The sequence below is a fragment of the Pithys albifrons genome, chromosome 8 (genome assembly GCF_047495875.1).
Source record: "Pithys albifrons albifrons isolate INPA30051 chromosome 8, PitAlb_v1, whole genome shotgun sequence".
NCBI classification, from domain to species: Eukaryota; Metazoa; Chordata; class Aves; order Passeriformes; family Thamnophilidae; genus Pithys; species Pithys albifrons.
In genome coordinates, this window is record NC_092465.1 from 24,251,330 (window position 1) to 24,265,713 (window position 14,384).

At 35.7% G+C, this 14,384-nt stretch overlaps 1 protein-coding gene across 1 annotated transcript in view; it reads right to left on the bottom strand.

Moving 5' to 3' along the window:
- Positions 1-1,630: 1,630 nt before the first annotated feature.
- Positions 1,631-14,384, bottom strand: part of CCDC141 (coiled-coil domain containing 141) — a 58,450-nt gene continuing 45,696 nt past the window's right edge. The window contains exons 19-25 of the mRNA XM_071562296.1: positions 13,866-14,060; positions 12,265-12,448; positions 10,911-11,020; positions 8,035-8,133; positions 7,335-7,418; positions 3,546-4,432; positions 1,631-1,895 (exon numbers count right to left, since the gene is read on the bottom strand). Of these exons, the coding sequence (XP_071418397.1) occupies positions 1,631-1,895; positions 3,546-4,432; positions 7,335-7,418; positions 8,035-8,133; positions 10,911-11,020; positions 12,265-12,448; positions 13,866-14,060 (1,824 nt within the window). The remainder of the gene's footprint in view (positions 1,896-3,545; positions 4,433-7,334; positions 7,419-8,034; positions 8,134-10,910; positions 11,021-12,264; positions 12,449-13,865; positions 14,061-14,384) is intronic.

Here is a 14,384-nt window from a genome sequence, read left to right on the forward strand (position 1 = left end):
ATTCAAAATAATATTAATTATTAAAATTAGCTTTATTGTGAAATGGAAAACACATGTAAAGAAAACAGGTTATTTTTAACCCTGAGAAAATTCTTATCAATCTACATTTTTGTGGAGATGATTGAACTTAGAAAGCGGTTCATTAATGGTAATACCAATTTTAGTTAGCATTTACCTTTTTCCCCCATCTGCTCACCACCTCCTCCTCCTGCTCCCTCTCGTATTGCTGTGAGGTGATACCATCTTGAGAACTTCTCTTTCAAAGTTACAAGAATTTTAATAAAATGGCAGTCACTGGGACAAAAGATCTAAATGTCAGTCTTCCATGCCACTGACCCCTGGCAATGTGTAATAAGCATTCTGCTATAGAATGCTACAAAGTAAAAGGTTAGCTTCCTTTGGCAAATTATGCAAGAGGAGGTAAATATTTTCTCTCTATAAATTTCCCACACAAATGAAAGCTCGAAATCAAAGATGCAGGAAAAATCATGTAGCTGTTTGTCAACTCTTACTACTGTACAAATACAACAAATACTGAAGCGAAAGAAGTTATATTTAGGAGATATAAATTGTCTTCCAGTGGCACAGTTACATCATTGTTATGAAATATTTAAATAAATTAGAATTTAAATAAAAAATATTTTTGGCTGTCATTGTCAAGAATGAAATGTTCACCTTTGCAGGTGAACAAAGTCCTGGTTTGGATTTACTGCTTTGAAGAAATAGGCCAATTCTACTTGACTGATTTTTAATTTTTTTCTTTAAATTTTAATACACTTTTGAATATTCCCCCAATTTTGTTGATTCTAATTGAAATCAGTGTGTTAAAATGTTAAACACGCACAAATCCTCACTTCATAAATTATTAACTTTCATGTCTTATACTACCCATGTGGAGGATTATTAAATATGTGCTTCTTTAATTTTATAAGAAGGCAGAGAAAGTATCAGCCATCTGCTTAAGCTAACTGGTATATTGGAAGGTCTCATTTCGTAAATTTTGGTCTACTAGATGTGACTTACACAAATCCTGATGATTCTGGATCAGTTCTGTAGCATAGACAATCCCAGCTCTATTGGACCTGCTGCAGCTTTGCGGAGACTATGCTGGGCTGAGAGAGATTTAAATCTGATCTATGGCACTTCAATCATGAATGATACTATTTCTTTACTAAGAAGCTTTATCCTACAAATAAGTAGGATACTTTATTAAGTATATGAGAACATATGTGGTTGGAAATAATACATTCTATCTTTGAAAAAAATTTCAACACCCTCCACACCCCAAACCAAGAAAAGACATATCATAAAATATACATTGATCAAAACATTCTACCTGGATGTATATTGACATTGAAACCTACAACTGTTTCCAACACTTTGCAATGCCAACATTTTTAGAAAGCAAAACTCAGCCTCAGATTCTAGAAAATCTTCATAACTTTTTTTATATCAACATTACTATAAGAAAGGAAAATAAGCACATAATATTGGTAATAAAGAATCAAGCAATATATCCATTGGGCCATCAAAGTGGTTTGGTACATACTATGAAAGATGCAGTGTAAGAAAATCAATTTACTGTGTTCTTAGCACATGAGAATTAAGTCTGGTGCAGTTGATACTGTACTTATTTTGTGAATAGCCAGTACATCAGTGATATGCTTATATAGATGACACACAGCATTGTCCAGTCTATTCTTGTAATAGGTGGCCGGTTACCTTTCACGTGAAGAATGGCACTGGATGAGATAGTGCCGCTCAAATTTTTAGCCCGAACAACATAGAGGCCAGCATCTTTCCCACAAACCTTCGGAATGAACAAAGCATGCTTTGTCTCCTTTTGTAAAAGCTTTAAGTGCTCATCTGCAGTCACTTTCTGCCCCTTCTTGTACCTGAAGCAGAGAGTCAGTTTTCAAGTCAGTTATATCACTGCATGCCATGCAGAATTTTGCAAATTCAGACAACCCCTGTAACACCACATTGATAGCAAGAAATAGAGCTCACTGCTGTGCTCTCCTGGCTCAGTTTTAATCTGTCAATATGGATGAACAGTTGAACAATGCAAAAAAACCATATTCTTAACAGTAGAGAATGTGGTCCTGAGAGTGATTTTCAATGGACACATCACAGTTATCTCTCTGCACTATTAGGTAATGTTTTGCACTGAAACATCTTTGCCAGTAAGGTCTTGAGTCAATCCACATCCAACTCATTAACAGCTCTTGAGGCTCAGCATACAAATTTTCTGGTCTTCTGTCTTCAGTATAAAGGACAGACCTTCCTCCATCCCAGCCCACTTAACACTTACTTAGCTCACATCTTCAAACAGGATAGAACAATGCAATGGGAGTTACTTCAGAGAACTGGTGTCAAATTCTAACACTACATGTCACTAGGTATTGGTATTGAATCCTGATCTACATATTGGAAATTAGAAAATTGCAAAATTATTCCAGTTGAATGCTATTTTTTGAAAGATCAACAGTCATATGTATTTTCAAGCGAAATGAATGCTTTCTTACAATGAAATGAATGTACCTTTTTTTCACCAACAATACTCCTCAATCTAGGCAATATTGGGATTAAAAACAACATAACTTTATTGATACCAGGAAAGTGTAGCACCAAGATTTCAACATCCAGTCTTTTTATCAGTGTCACAGGAGAAATTTCAGTTTACCAAAAACTTATAATTTAATTCTTTGAATGTGTAATAATAATATTAACATCATTTTTTTGCAGTAAGAAGTATATTTAATTTTAATACATTAAAAGAAAAGCCTCCATTGAGAAAGTCTAATAGAGTAAGTGGAGAAAAGGCAAATGAGGTAAAATTGTAGGAATACATGCCAAAACACATAGAACTGCTACCAAAATCTTGAAATCCTGGCCCTCTTTCAGTCTCTATTTCTTTTGGTAGAGATTTTTAAGTGTAATCCTTAAAGGTGTATTTCTCACAAATGCAGTATAAAGTAATCTGAATAGACATGTAGCAATTAAGATAGAGAGAATACACATAACTGCTATAAAGCTGATTCTTTTAGTGTAGATATTTAGGTGGCTTTTTAACCAGTAACCTCTCTGGCTCTCACATATGTGTAAATGTGTGTCTCCATAGATATGTAATCACTATATAAATACTTTAGTGTGCACACACATCTACATTTATCCATACATAGTGCCCAGATCCTGAGAAAATCCAGGTGAATTTATTTAAGCTAAATCTGTAGTGGGTAATTATTTTTAGATATCATTGAAAAAGTGAAATGTCATGTTCCAGAATATAAAAACTGTATGATGTGTTTGCTTAAAAATCACTGGATATGCTTGCAGTAGTTTGATACTTTCATTTACAAAATTAAGTAAAGAGATTATTTCAAATTGGTTAATTGTCAAAAGCAATTTTGAAGGTAGAAGTCGTGCAGAAATGTGGAGTAGAAAGGATACAAGCCATTTATTCTAGTCTCTAGATTAATTGATTTAGTTATAAATGGTGGCTCACTAATAGGTGTGTTTACTACTTCTCATTGTAAGCTACCCACCATGTCAGTGTAGGCTCTGGGAATCCCGTTACTTCTACTTCCAAAGTTACCGGAGAACCTTCCATGACCGTTTTGTTAGCCAGAAGCTGGGAGAAGTTAGGTGCCTGTCCAGTTAGGCTGGCCATGCTGTTCTTTTCTGATGAACTTTTAATCTCCTCCCGGGTAACCATCTGGCTCTGACAGCTTCTGGTGGCGTCTGATTGAAACACGAAACCCGAGAATGGATCAGGCAAAGCATGCAGCCTGCCCTGGGGTTTAGTCCAGTTATTCAAGTCATGCAATTGTTCTTGTGGTTCTGACATGCTTTTAGGAAGGTCAAGGTGTTGTAAATGTGTTTTGCACACTTCACTCATCATGCTAAATTCTGGTTTGGCTTTTATAGTGCAAGAAGCAGTGCTAGCTTCAGATATTTCTTGTAAGCTGCAAGTCAAAGGAGATACTGCTCTGACTTTGGCACCAGAATCTGTTGAAGTGATACAAAACTTCTCAGAGTGATCTGATGGGCTTTCCATTCTATTATTTGTAGCATCAGCAAAAGCAGAATTTGTTAAGAGACCAGACACTTCCATCCCTTTTTTCATACTCATGGTTTTCTGCACTTGCAAGCCATAGGAACTGACATGCAGACTATGAGAACTACAGCAGTACTGCTCTTCTAGCTCTGTTTCAGAATGTAAGAGGTTGGATTCTGGTGTCTCAGAAAGCGGTGGCAAAGAGATATCATCAGGTGATATACACTCATATTCATCTCCGGAGAGTATTTCTTCTGCCAGGAATGCAGTCTGTAAACTACCCTCTTTGGCTGAAGATGACAGCTCTGTATCCTGTGAAATGAGATCCTCACCAGCTGGACAGATAACTGGAATACCAGCCAATATCTTCCCCTCCTCAAATTAGGAGGGGAAAGAGGAGAAAGGAAAGAAGACAAACAAAGAGTGAAAAAGTTAGCATTCAATATACCCCTTTCTTGTGCAGATCTAGCAGCAATATTTCTTCTAATTAAGCTTAATGTACGCTGAAAAGCAGAAGGAAACGTGTGGGAAAACATAATTTGTCAGAAGATGCTGCAGCAGCTAACTGAAATTTCAAACTGTTCAAATAGATTCTAGAAGGTATTATCCCAATTATATATAAGCATTTATTTTAACAGTAACAATGAAAGAAAAAGCACCTCTTCCTATAAACAAAGGCCAAAATGTAGATTTCCTGTAGGTATTGTTTATATGAGCATTTACAAGGGGAAGGGGAGGGAGGAGGTGGCCGAATTACATCTAAATGGAAAACAGTTACAGAGCAATAAAAATATATTAACAGCCAGGTTGCTGGACTTTGATTCTTTGAGAAAAAGAGTTGCCAGTCTTGGTCAAGGGTCAAATAATTAAACCAACACCTTTATATATTTTCCAAGTATTTTATATTTCCTCCTTTTTTTTTTTTAATTTTGCCAGCTGTTCCAAGATCCTGCCAAACATTAAAAGGAAAGCAATATTAAAATAATTTCTATGTTATCTTGGATCCATAAAAAAAAAATCCCTCTCATCATGTTTCAAAGAGAATTGGGTGAGACACAAGTGCATTAATTTTGATCACAAAGCATCAAAGACATTATCTGATTTGTTGATTACTTCTCTGCCTCTTGATTTTTATATGAATGTGTAATTACATATTCAGATTTCATTTGTGCAAAGGCTTTCAGCAAATGTATGCATACTGTTTTCTTATGTTATTCTCTCATTCCTGAGTTCTGTACAAAGACAGGTAACCTACTTAGCAAGGTGTCTATCAACTCTAAATGGCCCATTCCAATCCATTGGGTGATGCACTGGATGCCATCGTTGTACAGCCCAGGTTTCTTTGTCAGATCCAGTACAAAAGTGTAACTGTACATTTGTTCTGGATTTCTTTTAGCCCTACTGCTCTAAATATAAGCTAATAATTAGTGCACAAAATATGAATAGAAGTAATGGAACCTCACATGTGCTCTGGTCCTTTAGATATGTTAGTTTTAGTATAGACATTTTTCCAAGTGATTACATTTGTAATTACATTTGTTAAAGCCATGTGATTCATGCCAGATCCATGAATAAATTGATGGAAGAAGGATGGGATTTTCCTGTGTCTGTTTTACTAAATAATTCAATTTGTTGTAAGATGAAATTCAAGTTTGACTATTAAATGTGTTTTCCACAAGCATCTCATCATGAACTCTGATCCCTGAAGAGCTGGAAAACACCCCATGGGAAGATGCTGTGGAAAAAAATGGCAGGTGGGCAGTGAGTGAGCAAGCTGTCAGACAGGCTTCGACAGCATGAGGACTTTCAGTCATGGTGTGCCACCTGGGATCAGAGAATCAGGAGCATCAATGTGCCTTGAGAAGGTCTTGTTCACTTTCTGGAGGGTTATATTTGAAGCAAATTAATACTGCAAAAGCAGCTTGCAGAAAAAGATTGCTGGCCCAGTAGAAAAGGGGGTTGGGGATGGACCAGATCTTTCCTTGCAAAGAATGGAAATGGAAGTCAGAAAAGCTCTAGTGAGAAGAACCTGCTGCTTCTGTAAGTGAAGTATGGAGCGATGAAAAAGGTGGAGGCATCGTAGTTGCAATAATTCACACCTGATATTTGCTGTTTCGCATAACCTTAACTTCTCTCCTTGGCAGCTGAGGCACAGCCTGACAAGGGCTGACAAAGCTGTGGCTTAGCAAGGCAGGAAATAGGACTATGGACATCTGTTGGCTGAGGTGCTTCTCCCCAGGAGTCTATTTCGAACAGTCACAAGGTTTTGAGTGAAATCTGGGCTCCAAGTCAATGGTGAAACTTCCACTGACTTGGAATGGAGGTAAGAGAATTAATTAAACCTAATTTTGGCTCATCAGAAAAATACAGGACATTCTGTATTGAATTCGAGGGAATGTTATTAGTTGAATTTCTACAAAATATCACAATTTAATGTCTTGTAGCATTGGTCTATGTTATCAGCTTATAAAATGGAATTTTTAGATCTCTAAATCAGTTACTAGTGAATCCTGATTTTCTAAGGACTTATAGATATTACCATCCTCTCCAATTTACCAGACTATTTTACATAGTAAATTATTTACCTTCACATCCAGGATCCCATGCCTTCAAAATGTTCTTTAAGATGAAGCATTTCATCTCACAAAATGTAGATCTGGCTTTGTATTGGCTGTATTTCTAAGGCTTAATTTATTCACTGACAATTTGGAACCTTTCATATTCATTTACTGTATATCCATGAACAAACCTTGCTTATCTGCTTCTAAATGCAGATTTAGAAGTAGTCAGTCTTTCAGTCTTTCACTATCTAATCTTTCTGCATCATCCTCAACATGCATGTAATCCTGTAACCTGGAACTTATTTATTATCTCTGCTGCACAGAATTTGGGCCACTGAAATGGAACTTAGGTGTTCTGACATGAAGGTAAAATTGACTATTTGATGCTGAGTTCTGTCAATTGCTAAATAGGGTCATACCAACAGTACAGCAAATTATCTGTGATACAATGCAATACTGAACTGCTGACAGCTGTAGTTGTGTTCCATGATGTTTGCTAGGAATGCTTTGCTGTTTTTCCCGTTGTTGTTAAACTGAATAAATTGCTTCTTTTTCAGTTTGTTTTGGTAATATTGAAAGTGAGAATATAATCGAAATTCACCAATCTATAACAAGAGCCCTCACTTTTGAGACACAGACAATTAAAGAGTATAATTCCTTTGAGCGTACACAATGATGCCCATCAGTTTGATTAAAAATAAATCAACAGGAACAGCAGATACCTGTTTAGTATGGGTCGGAGACAGAGTACTTCGCTCAGCAATGCTTTCTGAATATGTAAGCAATTCACCTGATGCCATCTGAAAGAAAATAGTTTTAAAAGCAGACTTTTCTCCCCCTGATTAAGACCTTAATGATTCAACAAATATTGATAATTTTCACCACTATTTAGTTCAAATTCTGAGCTATGAGGTTTCTCTCACAAGATACTACTTATAAAACAAATACTTTCATAACTTGTATCCAGGCATCATATGAGTACTGGGGCTCTGGGAAATACTCACACCAGCACCCTCATTACTTCCTATATTCCCTTAAGTCTTACTATAAAGGAGAGAGCAGAATGTACTCTTTCCTCAAGAAGGAGGAATGGTCACAAGGAGGATATCTACATTAAGGATACTGTGGCAATAGGACCAAAGGAAAATTGGTAGAAGATTAAGAAAAGAGTTAAAACCAAAGAAGATATACAGGCATGGAAAAAGAACACTAAAAAAAATCATAGGGAAGAATATGTGGATTAGATAGAAAGAAAAGGGGTAATTGAAAAAACTGAAAAACAATTGGCCAAGACAAGGACAACCCTGATAGAACCCATCTAAATGGAGGCCTCAAGACAGAAGAAACTTCACAGCAATACACAAAGTTCTTTAAGAAACAGAGTTCTGGTTGTTAAAAAAACCCCCACAAACTAACCTGCTGCTTTTGCTCCACTGCTTTAACACTGTGACATGCTTCTTGACCATTTAATTCTTCATTTTGAACAGTAATCAACTCTTCAGAAAACTCAACTTTCTGCCATGTGAGGAGAAAATTAATTTAAGTTTATATACAATAGAAAGTAGCAATTGTTACTGCACCCTGACTTACGCTTAGAGTTAAAAAAAAAACCAAAAAGTGGTATCTTATATAAAACTTGTCATCATCACAGGTTTAAACTGCTTATGGCAAAACAATGCTATAAAACCTGATTAATTCATTCCCTGACAAGCAAAGACTAAGTTTTCCAAAGCTGAAGGGATATTTCCTGAGGCAGGGAAAGTATAAGCACTAAAGCCCAAAGAGTTCCAGAGCCTATACAAGAATCTGAGGAATATTAACCAATTTGTACCCAGCTTCAGTAGGAGGAAATAAAGGATTAGGAAAGTAACACTTTTAGGAAAGAAAAGAGGATCAACAGCAAATACAGAAAAATACCAGGTTTTCATGAAAACAGTTCTAGGGAGGAAAGAAACATTTGTGATTTCTATAACGTTTAAATATTTCTAAAAGGTGGAAAGCAAAGAATGTATTCTAAGCAGAAAACAGCATGACAGAAATCTGGACAACCCTAATGTATTCTATGAAGACTTGATAAATCCTTCAAAACTGTCATGGAAGTAATCCACATAATTCAAAGAACATTAACAGTGTTGCAACATAAAGAAAACAAAGTTTTATAGCTACAGTTTTGTGTATTTCCATCTCTAACTTCCAACCATAAGTTACAGTCTTAAGCACATTTCTTATGAGAAAGTGCTGCATTATTATTTTCCCATTCTAGCATTAAACAAGTAAAAAATTCAGTGTGATCTTCTCAATCTCTTTTTTTTTTTCCCCGAAGAAAAGCTAGTCTTTAATTTTGCACTTGTAAGAGTCAGAGTTGTTTTCTTCTGACATTCAACAGTCACGTAAAATTAGGAAAGATTATGCAATGAATTTCCCCTTACTTTTTTATACTTTAAAAATGTCAGGAAGTGAAATTGAATTTATAGTCATGGTTTTCCATATATATCTCTGTAGATAACTTGCAGAATTATTTATTCACCATAAGATCCAGGCATAGATTATTGAGATATTCTGAAAATGTTCAATAAGAATATTAGTTTTAAAATCTCAGAATACTACATATTATAAAAAATAACTAATCATTTTAAAAAGTGGTACCACTACTCTCTATTGTAGAAAATTCATTTTTATAATATACCTTTTGATTGACATCTTAAAAAAGAATTATCTAAATTATAGGTTAAAGTAATCGGTAGTTTATGAGTGGTTCTGTGTGAAAAAATCTCCAAACAACTCTTCTGTTGAAAGTTATCTTGATGAAAGAAAACTTTAAAGTTATCAACATTGGAAGCTGGACTTTGATGATCCTTGTGAATCCCTTCCCACTCTGGATATTCTACAATTCTATGGAAATTAGTCAAAATAAGATAGTACAATTAGTTTGAAATTCCAATTCTATTGAAAAGATCATATGTTGAGCTAACTGAACAGATGAAAGGTTGAAGGCCTGTTCTGACAGAACCTGGGGCTACTGTCCTGCACAGAATAGCATTTATGTAATATATGGACTGGGAGGAGAACTTGGAAAAATTCAATCGGTATTTTTGTTGAAGTTTCCTTATAGTCACAGTGAAAGGCAAAGCCTTGTATCCACTCTCCTAGTGACTTTCGGAACTCATTTATGTTTTCGGCATCTCTCATTACTTTTAAGTGTATTAATGAATAATCTGAGTGTTTGTCAATTTTATAATATAAATCAAAGAAAAGTGAAACAACATGAAGTATCAACAAAAGCAGGATATTTAAGAATCTTAACTTTTCCAGCTTTACAGAAGAATTAACTCATCAGCTACTGCTGCATGTGGGAGACATTTCAAGTGTTACTTTGAGAATGGGGGGGTGGAGTAAATAGATTCTTTACAAGGCAGTTAAATGCCTCCCTGACATCCGATCCCATCAGATCTCGGAAGCTAAGCAGGGTCAGCCCCGGATTAAATGCTGAGTGCTGTAGGTTCTAGTCCTGAGGACTTCACTGGCACTGTCCAAGCTCGCCCGGCCGTGGCAGATGAACCTCAGGACTTAAACGGTGGGGCCAGTTCTGTGCACGCTGAGCCTCACCTAAAACATCCACTGCGCAGGCTGGAAGGGCACACCCACGTGGGGGGACAGCCCTTCCCAAATCTTCGTTCGCGAAGTCGAGCCACACAAACTCACACAAAGATCTAGCCCTATCAGCTGTCTTCTATAATTCCTCCTCACTTAATATGTTATACTTAATTACACCTAAAGCAGCTTATCAGAATATGAAATTAAAAATGTTGGGTTTTAATATTTATGTTAAAAGCAATGCTTTTCTCATTCGAATTACTATAGTTTTAAAACAACTTGATTTTTGGGATGTCTTTTCCAAGAGGAAGCCAAGCTAGGTTGTTTGACATTTTGTAGATCTAGCAGTTACCTATATTCCAGTTACATATATTACATCAAAGGAAGAAGAAATATTAAAAAAAAAATTTTGTCTAGTTACTCGAAGAAATTCTGACATTTTCTGCTAAAGTTTACTTGAAAGCAGTAACAGCTCTGAAAGAAGAAAAGAAAAAGAAACCTAGAAGAAATATTCAGTGCATAAACAAGTAGCACTTCATTGATTCATTACAATCATTACCTAAGGTATTGAAAAAGAATAATTAAGAATTGTTTCATACTACCATGGACAATCCTCAGCTAAAAGCTCTGTTCCAGCCACTAAGCCCAGTAAGATGATGTGGACACAAGACATCCTCCAGATTAAAAAACTCCCATACCTTTATCTTCTTAAGTTCTCTCAGAGTTCTACACAACTTATCAACAGAATTAATGATTTCTTTGTACTTCAATACAGTTTTTTCAACATACTTCTTTCCTTCTTCAATACCTATAAAGGCAAAACAACACGAAAATAGAACAGAATGCCTCAAACAGATCCAGTGCAACAATCAATGGACTTTGTAACACTGACATACAATCACATTCTTCTGTGTTTTGTTTTGCTGAAGGAATTCTCTGATTCATAGTAATGTGCTTTCCTACCTCTTACCAGCTTGCTTGAGGTGGACCCTCATAGCTGCTGCAGGTCTTCTACCTGGTTAGTGGTGCTGCTTTAACAGATGCAGACCTCATTAAGTGTCTCCTAAACTAGTTGTCATCCTATACAGTCAGGAGGTACTTAGATCCCTGGTATAAGAAGTACAAAACAAAAGCAGGATGGAGAAGCTTTTTCACTTGTAATAACTTAAGCAAAAGCAGCTTCTTTCTCCTGGCATTCCTAGTCAGCCGTTGTCAAGAATCCATTCTGTTATCTCCTTTCCCACAGAGACAAATATTTAAAAGATTGAGAGGGCTTGGGGAAAAAATAAATAAAAAGGGAAAGAGAAAAAAGATAGAAGAAAAATAAGTGACCTGTGCTCTCTAAATAGTTTTTCCAGCATTAAATTAGAGGAATTTAAAAGTCCAGCTTGACTCTTGAATTTTTTTCAGATTTACTACTTGAATTGATAGGTTGCACAGCATTTTTGCACAGTTGGATGGTCAACTTAACTTTGGATGAAATAACTCTAAGAAATATATAAAAATTACAGGTTGGAGGGAGAAAAAAAGCAAAAAATAAAGGTTTTTTGACTCATTTTTTTTGTCAACAATGTTCCAAATAAATACAATAGAAAACACAATAGCTAAATAGTAATCTATATTCTTTGCTAATAAAAAATGGCAATCAAATCTTACTAGTTATTCACAGTATTAATACAAAAATTTACCTTGGCACTGAGATACATCACTAATATCCTCTGACTTTAAAGGCTTGCCTGTTATGAGATAGCTTAAGCCATGAAGTCTTAATTCCAAGCTCATGAATATTACAAGGACATTTACACTTTTATTTCAAGGTGAACTCAGGTTGTACACAGAAAACGAAGTAAATATCAGACTTTCATATTTTTATTTTTTGTAAATATTTGTTCTGAAATCCTTCACCTCTTCCAGTCAATACTTGAAAACAACATTTGTTTTATAAACTTTATGGGATTTTCTTCTTAAATGAACAAATCTAGGACTCTTCTTCCTCCCATCCCAAGTTACTGTAATTTTTTCTCAACGGTACGTTACCAGATGTCTCCTCACCATATAACTGTTCAGCGAGGTCCGTGATCTGCTGAATTTTTTCTTCTTGTTGAGGCACTGCAGGCTCGATAAACTTATTGAATTGCTTATAGAGAGTCTCTATTGCGTCTTTCGTTTTGCATTCTGCAGAATACTTGTCAACTCTAATCACTGTTGCACTCACATCTTCAAACCAAAATTGACACTGAGGGATAAAAAACCTGCATTATAATGAATTATCTGCAGTTCTAGCTGTTGTAGAGTAGTCTGCATTAATCTTAGACTTTCCATAATCAGTGGCATAGAGTATGTCTTAAATTTTCTGACTACAATTTAACCTGAAAAACATTTTGTCATTAATGGTGCTTCAAGTACTAATAGCTGGTAAATTTTCAGTAAATACGAGGCCCATGCTCATTTTACAGTCATGGTGAGGTTATCAGTTAATAGCTCTGCAAACATGAGCTTTATCTCTAAGTTCTTTCCAGCTTTTATATCAACTGACTAATTTCAAAACCTTCATATTATGGCCACAGTTATAGCTCTGTAAGGGCAGAAAAGTTCTGTAAATGTAGTGTACAAGCAAATAGGTGTTTGGTCTCAAAACAATTTAAGTTGCTAGGAATCCTTCTGCTGACAAGAACAGGCTTTAGAGCATACTCATCTCTGATTAACAATATCCAAAACAGGACAGGATCTGGTGTTCGCTCATCAGTATCATCACTACAGGAAGCCCTTAAAAAACACCATTTCTAACCACCACTGAAATCAGTATTTTAGGCTGTGCCCGTTTGCTGAAAGAAAGGTTTGGAGTCAATAGAGATGTTTTGCACTGAGTTTTTTTGTTGATTTTTTTTTTTAAAGCAGTCTTAAATTTTAGCTCTAAGAAATAATTTTTTTAAGTAAGTGAAGAGTTTAAAAATGTAGATATTCAACAAATGTTAACAAGTTGCTTTGCTAATGGCATATGAAAAACATTGATCAGACCACTGGACACTGAAAACACCTTTTAAACAAAAGTATAGTGTTGTGACCCATCATTAAGGGAATGTGTCATGCACTTAGGTCCCTTTGGAGATACGAACAGTGATACTTCTAACAGTAAACAATGATAGCAGGAATGTGCTTGCCCCACAGCAAGAGCACCAACACAATGCAGCAAGAGGGGAAAATAAACACTTTTTTTTTCTTTTTAAAAAGAGGCAATGCATGAGGCAGTCCTAAGATACATTAAAATAAAGTTTTGAAAGTCTCCAAAAAGACAAAATGCAATTCAGAGAATTGGCTTGGCAGGTATTTAAGAGGGCCTTGTAGTACTTTCTCTGTTGCATCAGAGCACACTTAGAGAAAATGAGCTCATAAGTGTGATCGCAGACACGCTGAATGACTGTGCAAGTCATATGGAGGTGGAGACCCCAAATGCATGAATACGGCCACACTGCACATTTTTTCCCACTTCTACCACAAATTTACAAGGAAACAATAAAAGAAAATAAGGTATTTTGCCAATTCATTACTTTCAGAAGCCACAGATTATGCCTGAGGCAGTTATAAGAAGTTTTATCTGTCTCTGTCCTGGATCACTATTATAGCCACAGTGGGGATCTCAGGTTTACCAGTACCTCTTTCATCATCTGTTGCAAATGCTCCACCAGATCCAGATTTTGCTTGTAATCTTCCACAACCATGCTGAAGTCGTTCAGTTGTTTTCGTAAGTCACGGATTGACCCCAAGAGGACTCCACCTTTAGCATTAGGTTCATTTGCAAAAGAGCCAATGATTTTCTTCTCTAAATTATCCATCTTCTTCCAAAGAATCTGTTAAAAAGATGTAGCAATGTTAAATAATATAGCAAAAATGTTTCTAATTTTAGAAATAAAATGTAAAAAACCACAGGAAACCCATACAAACATATTTCTTGTCCTGTGTTTTAAAAACTACAAGTTACTCTTTCAAAAATCAAAGGAAATAGGAAGGCCTCTACTAAGCTGATTAAAAGCAATGTAAAGTACATTTGTTAAAGGTATAATTGAGATAATTTTTTTCAGCTTAAAAATAAAGGCGTGAACACAGTGAAGTCAGGAATTGAGACAATATCATTTTCACTGAAGGAAATGGAAGAATAATGCGAACAGAAGGAT